Source organism: Hyla sarda, chromosome 6 (assembly GCF_029499605.1).
Source record: "Hyla sarda isolate aHylSar1 chromosome 6, aHylSar1.hap1, whole genome shotgun sequence".
NCBI classification, from domain to species: Eukaryota; Metazoa; Chordata; class Amphibia; order Anura; family Hylidae; genus Hyla; species Hyla sarda.
This window is the reverse complement of record NC_079194.1, coordinates 9,156,929-9,183,776: the sequence shown is the minus strand read 5'-3', so window position 1 is coordinate 9,183,776 and position 26,848 is coordinate 9,156,929. Positions and strand designations below refer to the sequence as shown.

General features: G+C 44.7%; 1 protein-coding gene across 3 annotated transcripts in view; it reads right to left on the bottom strand.

The window, feature by feature from the left end:
• The window catches only part of HFM1 (helicase for meiosis 1), a 161,355-nt gene that overhangs the window by 75,231 nt on the left and 59,276 nt on the right, over positions 1 to 26,848 (bottom strand). For all 3 annotated transcript variants that reach the window (XR_008844730.1, XM_056523169.1, XM_056523168.1), the window contains exons 8-16: positions 26,381 to 26,513; positions 20,846 to 20,997; positions 16,090 to 16,167; positions 15,356 to 15,499; positions 14,446 to 14,646; positions 7,899 to 7,987; positions 5,656 to 5,699; positions 3,858 to 3,959; positions 1,757 to 1,902 (exon numbers count right to left, since the gene is read on the bottom strand). Coding sequence is in view for 2 of the 3 variants with exons in the window: in XM_056523169.1 (XP_056379144.1) it covers positions 1,757 to 1,902; positions 3,858 to 3,959; positions 5,656 to 5,699; positions 7,899 to 7,987; positions 14,446 to 14,646; positions 15,356 to 15,499; positions 16,090 to 16,167; positions 20,846 to 20,997; positions 26,381 to 26,513 (1,089 nt within the window). In the remaining variant the exon portion in view is untranslated. The remainder of the gene's footprint in view (positions 1 to 1,756; positions 1,903 to 3,857; positions 3,960 to 5,655; positions 5,700 to 7,898; positions 7,988 to 14,445; positions 14,647 to 15,355; positions 15,500 to 16,089; positions 16,168 to 20,845; positions 20,998 to 26,380; positions 26,514 to 26,848) is intronic.

The following is a 26,848-nucleotide window of genomic DNA, read 5'->3' as shown; positions in this document are numbered from 1 at the left end:
CGGAAGAATTACCCTGGACCAGGTTCAACAGGGCAGTCTCAGCAGAAGAGGCTCGGGCAGGTTCCTCAAAGACACTTCGAATTTCCGAGAAGAAGGAGTGTACAGAGGCAGTGACGGGGTCATTGCGGTCCCAGAGCGGTGTGGCCCAAGCCAGGGCTTTTCCAGACAGCAGGCTGACTACGAAAGCCACCTTAGACCTTTCAGTGGGGAACTGGTCCGACATCATCTCCAAGTGTAATGAACATTGGGAAAGAAAGCCACGGCAAAACTTAGAGTCCCCATCAAATTTATCCGGCAAGGATAGTCGTATTCCAGAAGCGGCCACTCGCTGCGGAGGAGGTACAGGAGCTGGCGGAGGAGATGATTGCTGGAGCTGTGGTAGTAACTGTTGTAGCATAACAGTCAGTTGAGACAGCTGTTGGCCTTGTTGCGCAATCTGTTGTGACTGCTGGGCGACCACCGTGGTGAGGTCAGCGACAACTGGCAGAGGAACTTCAGCGGGATCCATGGCCGGATCTACTGTCACGATGCCGGCTGGCAGGTAGTGGATCCTCTGTGCCAGAGAGGGATTGGCGTGGACCGTGCTAGAGGATCGGTTCTAAGTCACTACTGGTTTTCACCAGAGCCCGCCGCAAAGCGGGATGGTCTTGCTGCGGCGGTAGTGACCAGGTCGTATCCCCTAGCAACGGCTCAACCTCTCTGGCTGCTGAAGATAGGCGCGGTACAAGGGAGTAGACAGAAGCAAGGTCGGACGTAGCAGAAGGTCGGGGCAGGCAGCAAGGATCGTAGTCAGGGGCAACGGCAGAAGGTCTGGAATCACAGGCAAGGAACACACAAGGAACGCTTTCACTGGCACTAGGGCAACAAGATCCGGCGAGGGAGTGAAGGGGAAGTGAGGTGATATAGGGAAGTGCACAGGTGTAAACACTAATTGGAACCACTGCACCAATCAGCGGTGCAGTGGCCCTTTAAATCGCAAAGACCCGGCGCGCGCGCGCCCTAGGGAGCGGGGCCGCGCGCGCCGGGACAGAACTGACGGGGAGCGAGTAAGGTACGGGAGCCGGGGTGCGCATCGCGAGCGGGCGCTACCCGCATCGCGAATCGCATCCCGGCCGGAGGTAGTAACGCAGCGCCCCGGGTCCGTGGAACCGACCGGGGCGCTGCAGTGAGGGAAGTGTAGCGAGCGCTCCGGGGAGGAGCGGGGACCCGGAGCGCTCGGCGTAACAGCAGGCTCAGCCTGGTTAGCTGCTCACAGCCCATATTGCCTAGGGCATAGCCAAGCAACTAGGCCAAGCCAAAACTCAGGGAAGGTTAACCCTTCAAGTTTTTACATTAAAGCTCTTTTATGGGTCAGACATTTCAGATTAGCTACCTCTAATAGAGGGCAACGTTTTGAGAAGTGCTAATATGCAAGTCTTACTAAAGATGTCATTGTTGCAGCAGTGTAAACTTCCAATCTTTGCTTAGCACAGTATGTTATATAAATGTATTATGTGCTATACTGTATATATGATGCAAAATGTTACACCTTGTGAAGCAGATCTTGTTTGAAAGTATTTTTTGTGCAATTTAAACAGTTTAAAATGCAATAAATAAAACAATTTGTAAAAAGTGTATCATTTATTACATTAGTAGCTGAAGCAGGATGATTGGACTTAAAAAACTTCAGAATTAAATTAGCATTAAATCAGCATCACTAAGGAGACACAGAGGAGGCAGCAATTTTGATAAATTGCTAAATTACTAAAATCCTCACCTGGGGTCTTCCAGCCCGGCCTATCATCTGCAGAATGTCAGTCTCGCTGTACTCCTGAAACATTCCTGCCGCATAATGCATGGTGGATTTTATGATTACCAAATGAGCTGGAAGGTTAACACCCATAGCCAAGGTGCTAGTGGTAACTAAGTTAAAATAAACAATAATAATAGGTCTTAAACATATTATAGTCTATCAATCTAATTAAACACAGACTGGTGCCTCAAACTGGCCATAAAGATAAGATAAATGGTTCCTTGACCCACCAATGTCAGCAGAACCAGCAGATCATCTAATATATTTGGAGGCCTTTCTGACTTTGAAGTTTTGTGGAATGCACAGGCGGACATTGCGCAAATAGCAGGCGCCAGCTGTACACATGCCAATATATAATACATCATGATTTATTTATTTTTTTTGACCAAGAAAAAAGTGTGACTTTCACCTTACTGACTGATGACACCCTAATGAGACACTCTTTCCATCTACTTTATAAGTTTATCTTACCCTACCTTGCCTCCTGGTGTCCAATCGCGGAATGACTGCTCAGTGCCTGAGATCCAGACATGAGCAGTCAAGCGGCAGAATCATCGATCACTAGTTTCCTATGAGAAACTAGTGATCAATGTAAAAGATCAATGTGTGAAGTGTTATAGGTCCCTGTGGGATAACAATGATCAGTGTGTGCAGTGTTATAGGTCCCTATGGGAGCTATAACACTGCAAAAAAAAAAGTGAAAAAAAAGTGAATAAAGGTCATTTAACCCCTCCCCTATTAAAAGTCTGAATCACCCCCCTTTTCCCATTTAAAAAAACAAACAGTGTAAATAAAAATAAAAATAAACATATGTGGTATCACCGCATGCGGAAATGTCCGAATTATAAAAATATATTGTTAATTAAACCGCACGGTCAATGGCGTACGCGCAAAAAAAGTCCAAAGTTCTAAATAGTGTATTTTTAGTCACTTTTTATATCACGAAAAAATTCATAAAAAGTGATCAACAAGTCCGATCAATTCAAAAAGGGTAACGCTAAAAACTTCAGATCACGGCGCACAAAATTAGCCCTCATACTGACTCATACACGGTAAAATTAAAAAGTTATGGGGGTCAGAAGATGACAATTTTAAACATATAAATTTTCCTGCATTTAGTTATGATTTTTTTTAAAAGTCCGACAAAATCAAACCTATATAAGTAGGCGATCATTTTAATCGTATGGACATACAGAATAATGATAAGGTGTCATTGTTACCGAAAAAATTTACTGCGTAGAAACAGAAGCCCCCAAAAGTTACAAAATTGCATTTTTTTTTTCAATTTTGTCTCACAATGATTTTTGGGTAAAATGACTAATGTCACTGCAAAGTAGAATTGGTGGCGCAAAAAATAAGCCATAATATGGATTTTTAGGTGCAAAATTGAAAGGGTTATGATTTTTTAAATGTAGGAAGGAAAAAACGAAAGTGCAAAAAACGGAAAAACCCCTGGTCCTTAAGGGGTTAAAGGGGTACTTCACTGGAACACATTTTTTTTTAAATCAACTGGTGCCAGAAAGGTAAACAGATTTGTAAATTACTTCAATAAAAAAATCTTAATCCTTCCAGTACTTATCAGCTGCTGTTATGATCCACAGGAAGTTCTTTACTTTTTGAATTTCCTTTCTGCCTGACCACAGTGCTCTCTGGTGACACTTCTGTCCATTTTAGAGCAGGATAGGTTTTCTATGAGGATTTGCTCCTACTCTGGACAGTTCCTAAAATGGACAGAGGTGTCAGCAGAGAGCTTTTCGAAATTCAAAAAGTAAAGAACTTCCTGTGGATCATAACAGCAGCTGATAAGTACTGGAAGGATTAAGATTTTTTAATAGAAGTCATTTACAAATCTGTTTAACTTTCTGGCACCAGTTTATAAAAAATAAAGAGTTTTCCAGTGGAGTACCCCTTTAAGCCCAGCTGCACACATTCACAAGGGATATGTCATGAATAAATAGGGTCAATATACCTCTTTATAAAGTTGATCTACATGTAACAATGTAGTCAATACAAATCTACAGTATGTTTTGACATTGTCTAAGATAAATGTATACAATGAACATACACAGTACGGGTAGTTCTCCGGCTGTGAAGGTCGCTTCAATTATTTTTCTATCGGATACATCCACTCCAGCATGGTGATATCCCACACCGTACAGCACAAGATCTGCAATGATATTGGTAGATTAAATCACTTTGAAATATACAGGTGATACTCAAAAAATTTGAATATTGTGCAAAGTTCATTTATTTCAGTAATGCAACTTAAAAGGTGAAGCTAATATATGAGATAGACTCATTACATGCAGAGCAAGATAGTACAAGCCGTGATTTGTCATAATTGTGATGATTATTGTTACAGCACATGAAAACCCCAAAGCACCCCCCCCCCCCAATTACTATGATTTGAGGAGATATGTAATTTGCTGGTGTTGGTCACTGTACTGCATTAAAGGGGTACTCCGCTGCTCAGTGTTGGGAACAAACTGTTCCGAATGCTGGAGCCAAGAGCACGTGACGTCATAGTCCCGCCCCCTCATTATGTCACGCCCCCCCTTAATGCAAGTCTATGGGAGGGGGCGTGACGGCTGTCACGCCCCCTCCCATAGACTTGCATTGAGGGGGCGGGGCTATGACGTCACAAGCTCCCGGCACCAGCTCCAGCGTTCAGAACAATTTGCAAACGATGAGCAGTGGAGTACCCCTTTAAGTCCAGGGTCAACGCATCTGTCAACCAGGAGATTTTGGAGCACTTTATGTTTCCTTTCCTTTTAAGTTGCCTTAAGGGGTACTCCGGTGGAAAACTTTTTTTTTTTTTTAAATCAACTGGTGCCAGAAAGTTAAACAGATTTGTAAATGACTTCTATTAAAAAATCTTAATCTTTCCAGTACTTATTAGCTGCTGAATACTACAGAGGAAATTATTTTCTTTTTGGAACACAGAGCTCTCTCTCAGAGAGCACTGTGCTCATGATGTCAGCAGAGAGCTCTGTGTTCCAAAAAGAAAATAATTTCCTCTGTAGTATTCAGCAGCTAATAAGTACTGGAAGGATTAAGATTTTTTTTTAATAGAAGTAATTTACAAATCTGTTTCACTTTCTGGCACCAGTTGATTAAAAAAAAAAGTTTTCCATCAGAGTACCCCTTTAATGAAACACAATGGACTTTTGCACGATATTCACATTTTTCGAGTTTCACCTGTAAGCAGGAATTGTTTTCCTTATCGCAACAAATTTCGATCAAATTTTGTTTTTTGGCAGCACCTGTATACATAGGGAGATGTGCTGCCTATTGTACAAACAAACGCTTGCTCATTTGTTGGTTAATCGCCGGGATCTTTACATGGGACGATAATTGGGAATTAACGTTCATAGCAACAGTTATAGCAATCTTTGCCAATTCATTGGCTCAGGTAAAAGTCTTATAAGTAGCAACAGATTACCCTGATGAAATATTCTTGTAAAACATGCTGGGCTGTGGAATACGGACGTGCCACTGTCATGCTGTATAAACTCCTATATATTGTCTGTGCATATGATGCATAGTGAATTATTTCTTCTCTGTATATTTTCATCACTTTCTGTGATTACTATTTTGTGAGTGATGCGGCCTCCGTTTGTACGGAAGAGAGTTGTTCCTTCTTGCTGCTTTTTGCTCGTTACAATTGTTTATACATATAACCTTCTATTTATACTTCTATAACCCACTTGTATATCTGCACCTTAAGGACATACAGATGTTATATAATATCATCAACATCACCTTTTTTTTAATACAGCTGTTTTTTCTTTTCTTTTTGTACATAGTGGCTTTATGGTGTGTCATTTATAGGAATAGATTACCAATTAATCCTAGAAACTTACCCCGCAGTTTTGCATCTTTTATAGCATTTGCCGCCTTCAGAAGTCTAGCAAATACAGAAGGAAACAAGAATACTTAAACTAGCAAAATAAAGTAATTAATTTGTTTTTCTTTTAATACTGGATATATAGGATATGTACTTCTGTTTTTTACATAGAGTGTCAAATGGAGCCCTGTGCAAACAAATCTGCAGCAGAAAATATGCATGTCTGAACGTACACTTAGGGTCAGTTCACACGTGCGTATTTTCTGCTGCAGATCTGCTGTGGTAGATTTTGCTACCTATTGAAGTCAATGGGCAGCAAAATCTTCTACGCAAATCTGCAGCGGAAATATGCACGTGTGAACACAGCCTTAGGGTAGGGACACACATGTCGTATTTTGCTGCTGTGTATTTTCCTACTGATTAAAGTCAAAACATGGCACAAGTGACCCTACCCTAAGGGTCCACTCACACGAGCATATTTCCTTCTAAACTCGCAGCATGTTTCCCGCTCTCTGCATGGGTTCTGTGCAGCAGATTTTCAGCTACCGATTTACGTTGTAGAAAATCCGCCGCAGACCCTATTGACTTCAAAATATCCTGCAGACAGCCAGTGAAGACCTCGCCCCCTTTCAAATTTACAACGGGAAACACGCTGTGATTTTGAAAGGAAGTAAGTCTGTGTGAACATACCCTAAGGGTGAATTACATGTCGTACATTTGTTGCAGAAATGTCTCATTCATCTAAATAGGTTTGCAGAAATTCACATGCTTGCCGCCAAAACAGCTCTTTTCGGATGTATGGAATTAAAGAGCACAAGATCTTGTTAAATTTTATAACCCTTCCAGTTCACTGCCCCCATCATGATAAATCACCCCCTGCCTTTATTATTATTTTTTAGTTTTCAACCTTGATATAACTCTGTATTTTCTGCTCAGCACGGTGGGAAATGTGCTCTGGACAAGTAGGGAGACACCTAGTGGCAGCTTTTTTAAACACAAATAAAACATAGAAAACTTTATTTTTTTTAAAACAAAACACATTAGAAAGATTTCTTATTTACCATAAGAAATGCAATAGCAAAAATTAGTTTTAATGAGAGTGCCCATTTAACTTTTAGTAGTGAATTCACTATAAGGGTATGTACACACAACATTTTTGTGCCATAGTTTATTGTTCAAAAATCATAATCCACCATAAGGCGATTTTAGTACATACCTGCCAGCCAGTAATGGACATGCTTAGGAAGGATCCATGCTTGTCTTTGGGCTAATTGGCTGTCCTCTGAGTCCCCCATAACGCTGCTGCTATTATTTTGTGAATTGGCTATTTCCTGTTGGAGTTCCCTCCCTCCAACTGCAAGTCCCAGGATCCCTTGTTTGTGAGAGTGAAGTCACTTTTCTCCCTCCCACACATCAGCCACCCCACCCATTGCAGTACAGCTGGGACAATGCTCTGCTGAACTGTGGAAAATGATTCCATGCCCCCCCTCAACCAGCGGTCCCTCCACCCATTGAAGAACAGACAGGCTCCCTCTGAACACCTGACCAGTGATGCAATGTCTCGTGCCGCACTGCAACCTGGGAAAACCTGGAGATGACACTCATTTTGTATGCTGATAAAAATAAACATCGGACATTAAACCCAGGTACAGACACTATATTATGAACTACACTAACATTACAGCCCATGTGGGATAGCAAAATAAAAAAAAATACTGAAATACACCGTTAAAAAATTTTTTTATTTTTCTTTACAGCTATTTTAAGAGCTGTTTTCATGGCTGCTTTATGGAATGGATGTATTTTGAGACATTTTTGGGTTCTTGTAAAAGCTATAGCTTTATAAAGGAGATATTTTTGCAAATATTTTTTGTCACAAAATATGGATGTATTGTGGCATGTAATTGGCTGGAAAATTGTTTCTGGTACTTTAATTGGGATTTGTGTGAACTAAGGAAGGAATGGGCATGTTGGATTTTAACTGCACCATGCCACTTTCAGTGGAGTATAGAGGAGGACAGAGGTGTATAGAGGAGGATAGAGGAGACTGGACGAGATAAAGGAATTTGGAGGGGAAAAAGAAATCTTGAGGAGACAGCAGAGTCTGGAGGAGAAGGAGTCTGGAGGAGGACAGAGGAGTCTGGAGGAAGACAGAGGAGTGTGGAGGATATCTTCAGATGTGTTTCACAATTTGTACTTTTTGTGCATTAAGAAACACTCAAAGTAGAATTATCCTTCAATAAATAAGTAAAGACAAACCTCTGTTTATGTTCAATGCTCAAGGTAAAATTTGCTTCTTTTGCAAGGACTGAAGCTGCTTGTTGAACTCCTTTCCTTGTGGCACAAAACTAGGAGAAAAAAAACGATTTGGAAAAAGGAGATTTTTTTTTAACACTTACTGTAAAATCTCTTTCTCGAAGGATCCATTGGGGGACACAGATCGTGGGTGTATGCTGCTGTCTCTAGGAGGTATGACACTATGGCAACAAAGAAGTCGGCTCCTCCCAGCAGGATATAACCGCCTCCAGGCCCTGAGGTAATCAACCGACAGGTCAAGGAAAAAACACGAACTGTCCGAGAACCAGAAGAAAAGATATAACTGAACACACCCTCGGACAAGGAGAACCAAAGAGAAACACAAAAGTAGCGGGAGCTGTGTCCCCCAATGGATCCTTCAAGAAAGAGATTTTACGGAAAGTGTTAAAAAATCTCCTTTACTCTATCGGCTCCATTGGGGGACACATACCGTGGGACGTACCAAAGCCGTCCCTTGGGTGGGCAGATAATCAGTCAGGCAGACGGCTGTTCCACTGCCGCCTGCAGCAGTTTACGGCCCAGACTAGCATCAGCCGATGCGAAGGTATGAACCCGGTAGAACCTCGAAAAAGTGTGCAAAGACGACCAAGTAGCCGCCTTGCAAATCTACGAGGACGAGGCTTTGTTCTGCAGAGCCCAGGATGCCCCAACAGAAATGGGTAGAATGAGCCACAACCCTGAAGGGAGGAATCTTCCCCCTACAGCGCTAGGCTTCCGAAATGGCAGACCGGATCCACCGAAAAGTGGTAGCCTTGGAAGCAGGTTGTCCCTTACGACGACCTTCTGTAAGGACGAAAAAGAAATCGCACTGACGAAACGAATAAGAGATAGAGAGATAATACCGAACAGCCCAAATCACATCCAGTTTGTGGAGTAAATGCTCCCTAGAATGAGAAGGAGCGGGACAAAAGGACGGAAGAATAATGTCCTCATTGAGATGAAAGGCCGAAAAAACCTTAGGCAAAAAGCAAGGATCTGGCCGGAAGACAACCTTGTTCTGGTGAAGCACCAGAAACGGAGAACGGCAGGAGAGAGCTGCCAATTCAGACACTCTCCAAATGGAGGAGATAACAACAAGAAAACACAATTTTCCAAGAAAGGAGGCGCAGGGACACCTCCCCAAGGGGTTCAAAAGGTTCACCTTGGAGTACCCTCAGAACCAGATTCAAGTCCCAAGGGGGAGAAGGTGACAGATAAGGAGGGGCAGCATGCACCACTCCTTGAAGGAAGGTCCAGACATGAGAATTAGAAGCCAGAGGACGCTGGAAAAGAATAAAAAGGGCCGAAACCTGACCCTTAAGGAAACTGAGAGACAACCCCAGTTCCAATCCCGACTGCAAGAAAGAGAGAAGACGGGAAGCCGAAAAGGTAACAGGACACAAGACCTGAGCTTCACACCAACTAAAATAAGACCGCCAGGTACGGTGGAAATTTTTGCTGAGGAGGACTTACGAGCCTTGAGCATGGTGCGAATGACTTGGGAAGAGAAACCGCGGCTCTCAAAACCGCGGTCTCGACCGCCACGCCATCAAAGCAGAGACGGTAATAGGGGTGGCACAGGAGACCTGAGATAGGAGGTCTGGACGATAGGGAAGGCGCAACGTTAAGTCGTTAAGGAGCCTGACCATGACGACGTACCACGCCCGCCGGGCCCAGGCTGGGCCACTAGAATGGCGGAAACGTCCCACTGAGAGTTTCCTCAAGACCCCAAAAAGAGAAGAAAGGGAGGAAACAGATAAGGTAGGGCAAAGCCCGACCACCAAATAGACAAGGTAGGGCAAGGCTCGACCAAGAGAGAGGAACGCTTCGGTTGTGGCGGGACAACAGAGGTCCACGCCTGGAGTGCCCCAAGGGTTCCAGTTCACAGCAAACACCCCTGGATGTAGAGACCAGTGGCCTTGGACGACTGAGGACCGCCCGAGAAGATTACATTCCAGGGACGGCCAGACTGAAGATAACTGAGATGGCCAGAAACCTGAGTTCCGCCCAGGAGGAAAATTCCCAAGAAGCAAGCAAAGAAAGAATTGCCCTAGGCCCCAAAATGTTGAAGGGGAAAAAGCTTCTCGGGGAGCCAAGACCCCAGACCGGCAGTCCCTGAAAACACCGCCCCAGCCTGAAAGACTGGCAGGGATGGACAAGAAGGAACACCCCCGAAAAAAATTAGGGGGAAACTGAAGCCACCATAGAAGGGACCAACAAGACTGACGAGAGAGAACGATCTTGCGGCCGAGAGACAATGGAGACCTGTCATATCGGAAGAAAATCACCAGTTGAAGAGGGCGTGATGAAACTGGGCAAATGGCACGGCCTCCACGGCCCCCGCCAATCGACCCAGGGCATCCATGCAAAAGCGAATGGAAACTGGAGCAGGGAGCCGAAGGCATCAGACTCTTGAAAAGAGTCGGCGGAGTCGAAAGCGGGCAGAGGCCGCATCGAACTGGAGCCCCAGGAGAGCGGTTGGGCTTGTCCCAAATTACCATGCAACCGAAGTGAGACAAGGTCTGGAGGTTGAGACTAAGACTCTCCAGGACCTGGGTCCTGACTGGAGCTCAGATCAGGAGATAGTCCAAATAAGGAATCATGGAAACAATGTGTTGTCCATAAAAAGGCTATCACAGGCGCCAGGACTTTGGTAAAGGTCCGCGGAGAAGTGGCCAGACCAAAATGGATAGCCACAATAGAAATGACTGTCCGGAACTGCAGAGCGGAGGTACCGCTGATGACCGGGAGACACTAAGAAGTGGAGGCAGGCATCCTTGATGTCCACCGAGGAACAAAAACTCCCCTTGAACCATGGACGCCAGCACCGAACGGAGAGACTCCATTCGGGATGGGAACAGAAGATGCTGGCTGAGATACTCGAGAACCAAGACTGGACGAACAGAAACGCCTTTCTTGGAGACCACAGAGAGGTTGGAATAGACCTTGAAAAACGCACCCTTTGTTGGTACCAAAGGTCCGCAGAACCGGAAGGAGAACTCACGACGGAAAGGGGTTCTGTGAGTCTTACCAGAGGTAATAAAGAACTCTTTTTCCGCCCGTCGCCTCACTTCCTGAAGGTGGCGTCTGCATTCCAGGCTTAAAGCCACATGACGGTGGCTACCAGGTAGCTTGTGGTAAAGGCAGCACAGCGGCTGCACATGGAAGCAGAACACAGAAAAATCTCTGGCTGCAGAGCATCGGAGAGCTAGATTAAATAAATCCTCCAGAGGGATCTTGAAGACTACCCTGGCGGAGTTGGAGGACCATACTAAAAGGGCCTTTGACATCCAGGCAGAAGCAAAAGCAGGAAGAACCTGCTGCCTCAAGGGCAGAGATTGCCAAAATATCCACCTTCATGTCCGCTGGATTCTTGAAGGCAGCCGCATCAGCCAACGGCCGGGAAGGCACCTTAGAGAGGCGGGAGACTGGCGGATCCACAGTTGGAGAGGAGGTCCACTAAGCAATGAGGTCCTTGGCGAAGGAATACCGCGCTTGAACCTTCTTCGTTTCCTGAAACTTCTTGTCAGGGTGACTTCCGACGGATACCCGCAGGGCGTAAAATGCAGTGTGAGAGCTGAAAGTCTTGAGTGCCAGTCGGGCACAAAGAAAGGAGACTTCTGGAGCCATGTCCGAAGTTCCTGGGTCCTTTAGATGGAAGGTGTCTCTTATGGCAGCAACCAATGAGTACACCACATTAGGCACATCCGTGCGGTCCTCTGAGTCGGAGGCCGAATCAGAAACTTCTTTCACAAGTTCTCCAGGTGAATGGAAACGAGGCGAGGCAGCCCTGGACGAGGTCGGACACGATGAAAGGAAACTTCTGGACCACGTCCGAAGTTCCTGGGTCCTTTAGCTGGAAGGTGTCTCTTATGGCAGCAACCAATGAGTACACCACATTAGGCACATCCGTGCGGTCCTCTGAGTCGGAGGCCGAATCAGAAACTTCTTCCACAAGTTCTCCAGGTGAATGGGAACGTGTGAGGCGGCCCTGGAAGAGAGAGACGGACCTGGTACGTGGGTCTGGAGAGCCAGAGCGGCGAACCTGTGAGCATTCTCTAGAGGAGCGACGCTTGCTACAGGTCGGAGTAACGGGCCGATGTCTGCGAGGGAAGCGCCCGTGCCTGCCAGAAGACTCGGGGGATGAGTCAGATGACACACCCCTTTGATGCTGCGAGAGCGTTAGAATAGGGGGAGAGCGGGACCCTCCGGAGGGCCGATGTAGGGAGGGCCTCTCCAAGGCAGTCTCACATAACGGGAGACCTGAGCCAAGTTGGATATAGACTGGGAGAGGGAGGGAACCCAGGCTGGAGGGGCGGCTGAACCCACCGGGTCTGGAAGAACAACCGGGGTAGAATAGCAGGGGGGTCTGGGGGACCAGTGGAGCAGGCAGAAGAAGTGGTTCAGCAGAACCAGACAGTTTAGAGTTACAGTATTAACAGAGTAAAGGAGTGGCTAACACTCCAGTTAACTGTTTAGAGGAAGGCCGTTCTGGGCCTCTCTCACCCAAGACTGTGTTCCATTTCACTGTGTTGCTGATACAGTGTGCTTATCTTACTGTTTCACATGCCTTGAGATCCCCATAGACCACAATGGACCTATTTTAAAAATTAAACCACAACACCGTAACACTCTGTCCCACCCCGGGACTCGAACCCGTGGTGGTCTCCAGGCTGTCAGAGAGGAGAAATGCCGGCCAATAGCAAGGGAGGGGCGTGTTAGGAGCAGGGGGCACCGCTGATTGGCCCCTGCCACCATAATCGCACGCACAGCGCTGATTGGTGCACAGTTCGTGCCCAGAGACGCTTGCTACAGGTCGGAGTAATGGGCCGATGTCTGCGAGGGGAGCGCCCGTGCCTGCCAGAAGACTCGGGGGATGAGTCAGATGACACACCCCTTTGATGCTGCGAGAGCGTTAGAATAGGGGGAGAGCGGGACCCTCCGGAGGGCCGATGTAGGGAGGGCCTCTCCAAGGCAGTTCCACATAATGGGAGACCTGAGCCAAGTCGGATATAGACTGGGAAAGGGAGGGAACCCAGGCTGGAGGGGCGGCTGAGCCCACCGGGTCTGGAAGAACAACCGGGGTAGAGTAGCAGGGGGGTCTGGGGGACCAGTGGAGCAGGCAGAAGAAGTGGTTCAGCAGAACCAGACAGTTTAGAGTTACAGTATTAACAGAGTAAAGGAGTGGCTAACACTCCAGTTAACTGTTTAGACTGTGTTCCATTTCACTGTGTTGCTGATACAGTCTGCTTATCTTACTGTTTCACATGCCTTGAGATCCCCATAGACCACAATGGACCTATTTTAAAAATTAAACCACAACACCGTAACACTCTGTCCCACCCCGGGACTCGAACCCGTGGTGGTCTCCAGGCTGTCAGAGAGGAGAAATGCAGGCCAATAGCAAGGGAGGGGCGTGTTAGAAGCAGGGGGCACCGCTGATTGGCCCCTGCCACCATAATCGCACGCACAGCGCTGATTGGTGCACAGTTCGCGCCCAGAGAAGCTTCGGCGGCCCTGGGTGGGCGGAGCTAAAGCGCACCGGGCCGCCGAAGTATTAACAAGAAGTCCCGTAATGGCACCCGCTCCTTGCCCCGAGCGCACATGTGAATGCATGTGCGCTCGCGGGGAATTGAGCGGACTAGACGCCGCCGGCAACAGCCGCTGCCGAAAGTGAAAGTAAGCCGGCGCTCAGAGTGCCCGCATAGAGAATGCCGCGGCAGTCAGCCGCTTCAATGTAAAAACACACACACAGTCGTTCCACACACACACACACACATATATATAAGAATAAAGTGTAGAAAGTTGCCCATTCAAACTGCCACTGCTCACCCCAGTTTTTAATAAAGGACCCCCTGTCCAGGTCAGCCCCATTAGACCCATGAGAAAGGTGGGCCAAAAACTGAGGGTCTCCAGATGTTGCAAATCTGCACCTAAGGAGAAAGTGAAATATACTCACCTCAGTTAGAAGAACTTACCTCATGAAGTCTTCCTATGAAGTCTTCAGCCAGCTTTTATCACCTGCATCATGCAAGGCTACCATGTGCGAGCAAGGCGAGCATGGAGATAGGGTGACCTGGACCCATGAGGTACAAACCCAGGCGCTGACTGTTGGCGAGAGGGGGTGAACAGTGCATATACGCAATGTCTGTGCCCCCTTACTCGCAATGGGGAAACAGTGAGCCGCAGTTCCTGAGTCCCCACCTGAAAACAGGAAAGAAAATGGAATAAAAAATCTAACACATCCCTAAATCTAGGAAAATATTAAAACATAAGACCTGGTCTGGAGAGAACTCCAGACCATGTCCACCTCCTTAGACACTAACCTTAAAACTGATTACCTCAGGGCCTGGAGGCGGGTATATCCTGCTGGGAGGAGCCGACTTCTTTGTTGCCATAGTGTCATACCTCCTAGAGACAGCAGCATACACCCACGGTATGTGTCCCCCAATGGAGCCGATAGAAAAATATGATTTTTTACATGTAAAATAAACATCAGGTTTATGCTTACAACAAGTGTAGGCTTCTGATCTGAATAGGTCTGTATGACACCTGCTATTTTATAGTTAAGGCTCAGGTCAAATTTATATTCAGTTTGGTTACAGCCGCTAGGAAATCCCAGGACAACTTTTCGGAGTTTAACTGGTCGATGAGATTCATCCATTTTCATACATATGGCCGGATACTTTCCATCGGAAAGCCATTCTGCAATCTGAAATGCAAGGCGGGATAAAAAATTTTTTTTGTTCATAGAAAAACTAATTCTATTCTGGGTTAATTTTACCCAATCATTAGTTATGCTTTTTATTGTGTGTTTACAATTATTGGGGCAGTCATTGTTTTTTTAGAGAAGGCATGTGGTTGAGCACCCAAATGTTTACAATACGAAGCCAGAAATATACATTTGCAGCTTATACTATGTAAGAAAACCTTTGATGAGTTATATTTAGATGTACTTGTGTCATGGACATCCCAACATTAGCGCCTTTCAATCACATAGTCCAGACTTTTTCCCGTTACTAAATTAAAAAAAAGTTTTATGATAGTTATGTGAAATATTGTCTTAATTCATATCAAGTATGCACAGCGAAACATTCCCTGTGTTGATATCTTAGGTCTTGTTCACATCTCTTTATTTTGTCCCATTTTAACATACTTGCTCGAAAAAGCAACCTTCATCATCCAAAGACTCTTATGGAATCTGTCTAACATTTTACAGGCTACGGATAAGCACAGTCTTCTAAACGATTACATATTTCATAGTAGCCCAACAAGGACCAAAAGGAAAGTGTTTGGGCCTCTGTCAGGTTAAGAGTATACGTTATGAGCTTTCACAGTGTGACCTGAGCCTACAACAAAGAAAATGACTATGTAGATCATAACATTTCTAACATTATAACCCTCTGTTGAATAAGACATACGTCACCAGCATTAGGAATTGTTGCTGAAACAGCCACAAAGCGCATGGGCAGAATCTCTTCACTGTTTTTTGCCTGCATTGTTTTCATTCTGCTGACAACAACTTCTAGAGTTGCCCCTCGGCTTTCATCTTTCACTGTGTGCACCTATATACAAACAGAAACCCAGTTTTAAGACAATGTACATCTACTATACATTCAAAGAACAACAATTCTTCAACATAAAGTGTACCTGTCGCTTTTAAAAACATATGACAAGTCAAAAGTTTTGATCAGTCTGGGTCTGAGTATTTAGACCCCCCCCCCAATTGTTAGAACAAGCAGAGAGAAATGTGCTTAGACAATCCCATAGACTTACACTGTGAGTTTGGCTTGCTTAACATTTATTTCTCCCAGGTAGTTCTAGCTATCAGTCCCGGGCTGAACTCTTTGACCCAACCAATCAGAACTTTCGACATGTCTCTACAACATTTAAAAAAAAATATCTAGCTGAAGCTTAACTGTGTATACATGTTTTTAATGTTGCAAAACTACAATTCCCTGCATGCCCGGACCGCCAACGGCTGTCTGGGCATGCTGGGAGTTATAGTTTTGCAACATCTGGAGGTCCGCAGGTTGGAGACCACTGATCTAGATAATGTCTATATTGCAAGATGCAAGTGCAGCAGTAAATTTTTATGTTAAGTTATGAAGGCTCTTATACAGCGTATATGCAATCGACATGATTAGATAACTACCTCATCTATGAGAAAGAGACGTACAAGTTGAACCAAGGAGTTATCCCGCCATTTCCTGGTCATACTATCCCATTTCTCCTGAAGGACAGAAAGAATATATAGAAATGCAGAGTAACTCAGAAGTGTCTGAAGAGTCTGTCTTTAGTTCTTAAAGGGGTACTCTGGTGCTTAGACATCTTATCCCCGATCCAAAGAATAGGGGATAAGATGCCTGATCGCGGGAGTCCCGCCGCTGGGGACCCCCGTGATCTTGCACGCGGCACCCCGTTTGTAATCAGTCCCCGGAGCGTGTTAGCTCCGGGTCTGATTACCGGCGACCACAGGGCCAGCGGCGTGTGACGTCACGCCTCCGCCCCCGTGTGACGTCACGCTCCGCCCCTCAATGCAAGCCTACGGGAGGGGGCATGATTACAAACGGGGTGCCTCGTGCAAGATCACGGGGGTTCCCAGCGGCGGGACTCCCGCGATCAGGCATCTTATCCCCTATCCTTTAACTCATCTCTTCACAAACTATGAAGCTGATTTATGGCCAGTGCAACTTTGATGTGGTCATAAATTAGCTTAGAAGTTTGAATGTCAGACAGCTAACTCATCAGATAATAGATTCTCTGGTGGAATTTGTTGTATTGCAGAAGGCTGTAGAACAGAAAGCAAACAGAATTTATTATAAAGGAGAAAGTTGGAATTTATCAAGTATTTTACATGTCTTTTGGTGTGTAAAAAAGACGTGCATCAATGGTTTTGTGACTTTTTGTGAGACTTTTTGTCCTGAAGTGATTTTTGCCAAACTTGTTTTCTCAGGCTGCTTTCACACTATAGAATTCTCTGGTTTTTTTTTAATGGTTTTGTTAACGGGTCATTATAACGGATCTTTAAAACCGAGAATTCTATAGTGTGGAAGCAGCCTCAAAGGAGTACTTGTGGGTGGAAAAAAAAATGTTAAAATCAATTGGTGCCGGAAAGTTAAACAGATTTGTAAATTACTTTTATTTCAAAATCTGAATCCTTCCAGTATTTATCAGCTGCTGTATACTACAGAGAAAATTGTGTTGTTCTTTCCAGTCTGACCACAGTGCTCTCTGCTGACAGCTCTGTCTGTGTCAGGAACTGTCCAGATTAGAAGCAAATCCCCATAGAAAACCTCTCTTGCTCTGGACAGTTCCTGACATGGACAGAAGTGGCAGCAGAGAGCACTGTGGTCAGACTGGAAAGAACTACACAACTTCCTGTGGAGCATACAGCAGCTGATAAGTACTGGATGTAAAAGTGAATTACAAATCTGTTTAACAGTTGATTTGAAAATATTAGTTTTCCACTTGTTTCCACCAGAATTCCACTTCAATTGATTTTGTCCCTTGATTTTGGTTATGAATTTATCACGTTTTCTCCAAATGTCGCAAATTTTGTTGCAAAGGCTCCAAATGTTGCAAACCAATACCAGCAATCTTTTCACTGACAAAACTTGCTTACAAAAAGTTTACAGAACCCAAAATTTCACACGTGTCTAATTTATTGTGTACAACTTTTGATCAATTAAGTTAACATACACATAACTTGATCCTGGTAAGTTAGTTTTAAAAACATGTGTAGCAAAATACACAATGATAAATCTCCCCAAAGTGTTGTTGTATCAAAATATGTACAAGGCAGGAATAAACAAAATGTATTAAGGATTTAGGGTTCTGTGATAAATTCTTCTTATGACATAAGTTCTCTTGGAATATCTACATTATACTATACTTCTTCTAATAAATATACTGTACGTGTATAACTTTTTCCCATTGATATTGAGGATAATGATAACCACAAAAGTTCTCTCTTTGAAGAATGCAATACATATTGGCCCTCATTTACTAAGACTGGAGTGTCCGTTAGGTTTTTTTTTTTCAGTGTACTCATCTTTTTTTTTCCTTGTGATTTACTAATCTGTCGCCCAATTTCCCTTTCTTTCTGTCGCAGGTTTTTTTTTCTGTCGCACAAAATGTATTCTGTGCGACAGAAAAAAGTCTCTGCAAATTCTGACTACATTAGTGCTTGTACTACTACCCCCATCATGGATAAGGGTATGTTCCATGTTGGGGGTAGTAGTACAGGGGCTGAGGGATTGATCACTTCTGAGACCCGATCCGATCAGATGTTATTAAGCAGGGGAGCGGGCGGCATGTTTCGATCCCCTGCAATGTACAGTAAACTTTCATTTTTAAATTACCCACCAGAAGCCCTGAATGGCTGGGACTGAGGAGCCAATCAGGGCTCCTGGCAGGGTTTTAATATAGAAGCGCTGTGGTGGGCAAAGATGTATAGAATCGCTGGGGGGGTATATATCTGGCCCCTCCAGCGTTTCTATATATCTTTCCCTTTGCTGCGCTATATCAAACTTAGTGGCCGCTGCGCTTGAATAAATGTACTGCCCCCCCAGCGCTATTATATATCTATACTGACCCCCGCTACGCATATACTGACCCCGCTTTGCATATTTATATATATACTGCCACCCCAGCTGCGCATATTAATCTTCATCTTCTCCCTCCCCTGGCTGCCAATGAATGAAAACTCTATTAGCGGGGGAGTGGAGGGCTGCTGCCCGCTATGAATGACAAACTCTTAGCAGCGAGAGCGGGCAGCAGCCCTCCACTCCCCCGCTAATAGAGTTTTCATTCATTGGCAGCCAGGGGAGGGAGAAGATGAAGATTAATATGCGCAGCTGGGGGGGAAGTATATATATAAATATGCAGCTGCATATCGTGCTGTGGGGGTCAGATATATGGATATATGTCTGACCCTCACATCATACATATACAAATGCCGGCACACCGCTATGAATGACAAGTAAGCTATTGGCAGCAGCAGCGCGAGCCTCCGCTCCCTGCACTGCTTTACTTGTCATTCATAGCGGTGCGCCGCCACCTGTATATATAGATGCGCGGTAGGGGTCAGACATATGGATATGTCCCACCGCTCCCCCGCTAATAGAGTTTTCATTCATTGGCAGCCAGGGGAGGGTGAAAATATGAATATTAATATGTGCAGCTGGGGGGGGGGTCAATATATATATATAAATATGTGCAGCGGGGGTCAGTATATGTGCAGCGGGGGTCAGTATAGATATATAATAGCGCTGGAGGGGGCAGTACATTTATTCAAGCGCAGCGGGCACTAAGTTTGATATAGCGCAGCGGGGGAAATATATATAGAAACGCTGGAGGGGCCAGATATATACCCCCCCAGCGATTCTATACATCTTTGCCCACCACAGCGCTTCTATATTAAAACCCTGCCAGGAGCCCTGATTGGCTCCTCAGTCCCGGCCATTCAGGGCTTCTGGTGGGTAATTTAAAAATGAAAGTTTACTGTACATTGCAGGGGATCGGAACATGTTTCGCCTGCTCCCCTGCTTAATAACATCTGATCGGATCGGGTCTCAGAAGGGAGACCCGGTGCGATCAATCCCTCAGCCCCTCTACTACTACCCCCAACATGGAACAGATCCTGTTCCATGCTGGGGGTAGCAGGATTCACTCCGTTTTGAGTAATTTCCCGACAGCTCAGAGCTGTCGGGTTTCTGTGAAGCAAAACTCACAGATTTTCCTGTCAGTTTTCTTCACACTCGGAGGGTTTTTTCTCTTTTTGTCGGGAACATGCCCCTTTTGTAGGTTTTTTTTTTTTCACTCTGAGTGATTTTGATTTAGTCGGGTTGTGCGCCAGATTCTGGCGCAAATTCTGGCGCAGATTCTGGCGTAAAACCCGACAAAAAGTGTTGGGATCCTGTTAGTAAATGAGGGCCATTCTCTTTAGATTATTTTACTCCCTTACCCAAAAATTTGCAAAACCTATAGAAATACTACCTTACTACTGAAACAAGTACAGTGATCCCTCAACTTACAATGGCCTCAACATACAATAGTTTCAACATACAATGTTTTTTTCTGGACCATCGTAACTTGAAACCAGACTCAACATACAATGTACGGACAGTCTAGATCTGTAAAACGTGTCACAACTGGAGGAACTGACCAATCGTAATGGACATTTTACTGGTAAATCACCTCTCTTACTGAAGTGTATGCACTGACTGGCTGTCTGGTAGCACCCCCTACAGTACAGGGAGGAACTACAAGTTCTGTACTACTCCTTACCTGTGCCAGGGTTAGCTGCTCTTTTGAACATCAAGTAAGGACAGCTCCATTTGGGACACTGTGTGTACTGTATAGGACCCTGAAGAAGCTCCTGTCCTCTACATAAACCATTGTTTCCCAACCAGGGAGCCTCCAGTAGTTGCAAAACTACAACTTCCAGCATGCCCGGACAGCCAACGGCTGTCCGGGCATGCTGGAAGTTGTAGTTTTGCAACACCTGGAGGCACCCTGGTTGGGACACACTGACATAGACAGTGATTTACAGCTCCCAGCAGATCTTTCTTACTTTTATATGTAAGGATTTGTTTTATCTATATTAGTTATCTACTTATTTTTCTTTAATCCTCACTTTTTCCTATTTTTGGATGACATTTTGATGGCTTCAGAACCAATTACCAGGTTTCCATAGAGTTATGGGCTCAACATACAATGGTTTCAACTTACAATGGTCATCCTGGAACCGTTGGTTAATATAGTAACTTGAGGGACCACTGTATTCTAAAATGACACAAGGCACCATTTATGTTTATCAGTGTCCATTCTTTATTTGTGCCTGAATTAATGTTTATCAGTGTCCACTCTGTATTGATCTGATACTAATACCTCAGGTATATACTCACAGGCGTTGTCATTATAATGTGGGCATGCTGAATCTCAAATAAGTCCTCCACCTCCGTGTCTCCCGTCAACTCCTTACAGACTATTCCAACAGGTTCAAATTTCTCTTTCCAGTCTTCGAATCTTTGGCCACATAAAGCTTTTATAGGAGCCACTTCAATAAAAAGCAAGTGTTTTAAAATCACAATAAAATGCTGCAGTCTAATAGTGGTACACTCTCGCCTGACTCAAGTTGCCTACATGCTCAATAGATTTTATAGACTCTTTGACCTATAAAATACTGCATCTTAAGCGTTAAAGGGGTACTCTAGTGGAAAACATTTTTCTTTCATATAAACTGGTGCCAGAAAGATAAACAGATTTTTCAATTACTTCTATTTAAAAATCTTAATCCTTCCAGTACTTATCAGCTGCTGTATAACACAGAGGAAGTTCTTTTCTTTTTGAATTTCTTTTCTGTCTGTCCACAGTGCTCTCTGCTGACATCTCTGTCCATGTCAGAAACTGTCCAGAGCAGGAGCAAATCCCCATAGCAAATATTTCCTGCTCTGGACAGAGGTGTCAGCAGAGAGCACTGTGGTCAGACTGGAAAGAACTACACAATTTCCTCTGAAGCATACAGCAGCTGATAAGTACTGGAAGGATTAATATTTTTAAATAGAAGTAATTTACAAAACTGTTTAACTTTTTGGCACCAGTTGATTTAAAAAAAAAAATTCCACTGGAGTACCCCTTTAACGTGCCCATGCACATTAGATAAAAGTCTGCCAATCTGCTGATTTTTGCAGGATCAGATTTTTTAGTTCATCATACAATAAAACTGAATTTCTAACTTTATTCTACAGGTCTGTATGATTCCATTGATACTAAACTTGGATAATTTATGTTTCGTTTTATGGTAAAAAATAAATAAAAAGAAACTTTAAAAAGAGAACTTAAAGAGTACCTGTCAGATCCCACAAAAAAAAAAGCAGTTACTCAGTACCTAATCCTGACCATGAATATCTAATTTTTCTGCCTCTATCCCCTATAGTTATTATAGAAATCCTCTCGGGAAAGGGGCGTGTCCCTCCCTTGTGGTGGTGGAAGGTGATTGGTTTGTCTGGTCATGCAATCTTATCCATAAGTCATCTCTTGTCCATGACTCATGGACAAGCCTGATGTTGCTGCCGGACTGGTTAGTGTCCCAGTAGGTATGAACATACTTTGCTCTCTGGCATGTTTCAAACATCAGGAAGATCTTAAAGGGAACGCGTTATTAGAAAATGACCTATTGTTGAAGTCAAGTTTTTTTGTTAGTGGTGCACGCTCGGACATCGGGATCATCGGGATCCCCCGATGATCTGACATCTTATCCCCTATCCTTTGAATAGAGGATAAGATGTCTTTGGCCAGATAACCCCTTTAAAGCGTTTAGTGCTTTATACTACACTTTATACTTTTAAGGACCTTTTCTCTGGAGTAACACCTGCATTATATCCTTTATGGATAAACAGCCCATTTTCGTTAATCTACAAATCATTATGAACTGCTAAAGACTTAAAAAGACAGAACACATTACAAATATCTACCATTATTGCTTTACAAGACGTTATTTAATACTCACAGGTGGACACTATACTTTTATGTATTTTTGCATAAAAATTTTTATGATATTTTATTATCTTGCAAGACAGTGTAAGCAAATCTATTCTTCTTTCAGTTTACTCTCTACTTCTGGAAATCACATGGGCCCCTTTGGTATGTCTGTTCTTACATCTTACATTTAAAATGTTATATCATGTCTTTTTGTTTTACCAATACAGTTTTGTTAAATGTCTGTATAAATTTATGGTCTAAACATAATTAAGTTTAAGTCAATTTCTATCTCATAAATCTCACTCATACCCCACCACACTTTATAACTTACCCATACCCCACCATACTTTATAACTTACCCATACCCACATCACACTTTAAGGACTACCTCTCCTTTCAGAATATAACTTAGATTACTTTTAAGAGTTTTTTCTTCTAATTTTCCATTTTACTGTCTATATTTTGAAATATTCCTCAAATTTTGCAGTTTCCATTCTGGCCACTAGGCCTAACACTAAGCTGAGACTTCCTGTTTGTAACGGGTGACGGCAGGTGGTGGATCCACTGGGCCTGTAAGGATGATGACGTGAGCCGTGCCAGGGAGCGGAGTCTAAGGTGCCACAGGTTTTCACCAGAGCCCACCGCAAAGCGGGATGGTCTTGCTGCGGCAGGTGGCACTCAGGTCGCTATCCCTGGCACGACTCATCCACACCGGTAGATACAGGTAGGTACCGTATATATGTTCGAGTATAAGCTGAGTTTTTCAGCACGATTTTTCGGCGGGGAGTTGTAGTTTTGAAACCTCTGGAGGTCCGCAGGTTGAAGACCACTGCGGCCTTCGACATCATCCAGCCCCCCCCCCCCCCCTCTCACCCCCTTTAGGTTAGTACTCACCTCCGCTCGGCGGGACGTTAGGGTGCGCTGGTCCGGTGCTGCAGGACTGTCCGGTGGGGAGGTCGTCCGGTGGGACAGTGGTTCCGGGCTGCCATCTTCACCGGGGGGCCTCTTCTCCGCGCTTTGGGCCCGGCCCCGGAATAGTCACGTTGCCTTGATGACGACGCAAAGGGACGTTCATTACCAACGTCCCCCTGCGTCGTCGTCAAGGCAACGCCTCTATTCCGGGCCCGAAGCGCGGAGAAGAGGCCCCCCCGGTGAAGATGGCAGCCCGGAACCACTATCCCACCGTACGACCTCCCCACCGGACAGTCCTGCAGCACCGGACCAGCGCACCCTAACGTCCCGCCGAGCGGAGGTGAGTACAGAACTAAAGGGGGTGAGAGGGGGGGGGGGGGGGGGCTGGATGATGTCGAAGGCCACAGTGGTCTTCAACCTGCGGACCTCCAGAGGTTTCAAAACTACAACTCCCAGCAAGCTTGCTGGGAGTTGTAGTTTTGAAACCTCTGGAGGTCTGCAGGTTGAAGACCACTGTATCAGACATTGACAAACGGTGATGATGAAGGTGGGGGGGCTGATGACATGTGGTGATGATGACAAGTGGATGATGAAGGGGGGTGTGGGATGATGACAAGGGGCTGATGAAGGGGGGGGTGTGGGATTATGACAAGGGGATGATGACATGGGGATGATGAAGGGGGGTGTGGGATGATGACAAGGGGATGATGAAGGGGGGGAGGGGATGATGACAAGGGGATGATGAAGGGGGGGGGATGATGTATTTCCCACCCTAGGCTTATACTCGAGTCAATAACTTTTCCTGGAATTTTGGGGTGAAATTAGGGGGCTCGACTTATATTCGGGTCGGCTTATACTCGAGTATATACGGTAGGTACAGAAGGAGACTGGCAGGATGTGGCAAGATGGCAGTAGGTCAGGGCAGGCGGCACAGGTACAGGGTGGGTAAGGTAGCAAGGAACAGGTACACGGTAACAGGAACACAGGACTTTCACTATGGCACTAGGCAACCAAAGATCTGGCAGGGAACAAAGGGAGGAGCTGATATTAAGGACAGGAGACAGGTGTAGACACTTGATTAATTGAGTGAAAGAGCTCCGGCACGCGCGCGCCCTAGGAGGCGGGGGCACACCCATCGGAGTTGCGAGGACACGGAGAGGCGGAAGATGAGGGAGGTGAGTGACGGGCTGGGATTCGCATGCGGGCACGTCCTGCGATGCGAATCCCAACTCCGCTGGCAGCGGGGACATAAGCAGAGAGCGCTCACGGCTGGCGTGTCTGGCCAGAGCGCAGGTGTTACACTGTTCTGTAGAGATCATTTACCAGCAGACGGGCAGCGGCGATCTGGAAATAAATTCACCCTTCTTTCCCCAATTTACGAAATAAATAAATAAAATTATAAACATGTGTGGTATCGTCGTGTGTGTAATTGTCCGAATTATTCAAATATAATTTCTATGATCTTGCATGGTGAACAGGTATAAACATAAAAAGTAAATTTTAACAATGCAAATTTTTGGTCACATGTTACATAACATAAATTTTAAAAACTGATCAAAAAGTCCCATCAAAACAAAAATGGTATCAATAAAAACTACTTATCACATCGCAAACAATGAGCCCTCACACAGCCCTGTATATGGAAAAATAAAAAAAGTATAGGGGTCAGAATACAGTTTTTTTTTTTAAGCATTACAGTAATAAATAATTATTTAAATTGGGTATCGTTTTAATCACATTGACCTACAGAATAAAGAAAATAAGTAATTTTTACCATATAGTGCAGTACGTTAAAACAAAACCCCCCAAAAGTTGAAAAATTTTACTTTTCTTTTCAATTTACCCCACAAATAATTTTTTTATTGTTTTGCTGTACATTTTATAGTAAAATGAAAGGTGTCATTAAAAAGTACAATTGGACATGCAAAAAACTGTAAATGGAGACATAAAAAAGTTATGCCACTTAAAGGAAGAGGAAAAAAAAACAAAAATGCAAAACTGAAAATTGTTTGCACCCTCAAGACCAAAATGTGTCCTTTAAGGGGTACTCCGGTGCTCCAGCGTTCTGAAATTTTTTTCAGAGGGCTAGAAGTAGGAGGCCGTGATCGTGACTTTACGGTCACGCCCCCTTGTGGTGTCATGCCATGCCCCCTCCATTCATGTCTATGGGAGTTGGCATGTCGGCTGACACACCCTCTCCAATAGAAATGAATGTAGGGGGTGTGGCTGTTATGTCACGATCACGGCCGCAGGAACCTGGCATTTGTTTACAACGCAAGGTGCTGCAGTAGATCGTGTGGGGCCCCACCAGCGGAACCCCCGCCATCAGACATCTTATGCTCTATCCTTTGGATAGGGGATAAGATGTATAGCAGTGGAGTACCCCTTTAAGGAGTCAAAAACAACCCAGGCAAGATGACTGCCACACAATATGGTACACAAAATGCAATAAAAAATACATTTAGAAAATAGAAACAGATTAGAAAAAAAGAACATGTTTCAGTATCTGGCAGAAAAACAGATCTACACAATACATTACCTTTTAGTTAAAAAAAAACAAGCTTCTGCAAGTTATAGTACAGTTTGTATTACACCGATAAGTGTGGGATATGAGGGTACCTGTCAGCATGTCCTTTTTTTTATACCTTGCGTGCACTGTATGGAAGGAATTATGTTCCAGAAGTTGTTTATAGAGAGAACAATAAGCCTTGAGTACACCGCAGAGCGAGCAGTGACATCCGATGCTTGTGATTGACCTTAACCGTAATATGCACTAAACCAAGTTATCAACCAGAAACAAAGGAACACTGTGTCAGGAAAAAGTCAAGCACCTATTACAATTACACATAATCCAGGGCAACCTCTTCATTGCATGTCTGTGCAGAAACAGCATCTGTCTGAGAAGTCTTCAGTATTCTGCAGACTCGTCAGTCTCTGCCAGAAGAATAGGACTTTTGGTTTTCCATGAAGGGTATAATACTTACCCAGCATTAAACATGATCTTATAAAATAGGGTTACACCTAACAACAGCATCAAATCTACTTACTGTACACGATTTTAACATTTGTCCATGGAGCTGGAGTTTCCATTAGTAATCGCACAATTGCTATCTCAAATATCACCGTCTTTCCAGATCCAGTTGGAGAGCACATGACAAAGTTCTTATCTGAATACAGAACCTGGACAAACACACATTAATAATAAAATGTCACAACAGTATTTGACAACAAAACACTAAAATAGACACTTTTTAAAGGAAGTAGATTAGAAGGGTACTCCGGTGCTCCAGAGTTCTGAACATTTTGTTCAGAACACTCAGAGCCGTAGGCCGGGATCGTTATGCCACAGCCACACCCCGTCGTGACGTCACGCCACGCCCCCTCCATTCATGTCTATGGGAGGGGGCGTGTCAGCGGCACGCCCCCTCCCATAGACATGAATGGAGGGGGCGTGGTGTGACATCACAAGGGGGCGTGGCTGTGGCATAACGATCCCAGCCTATGGCTCTGAGTGT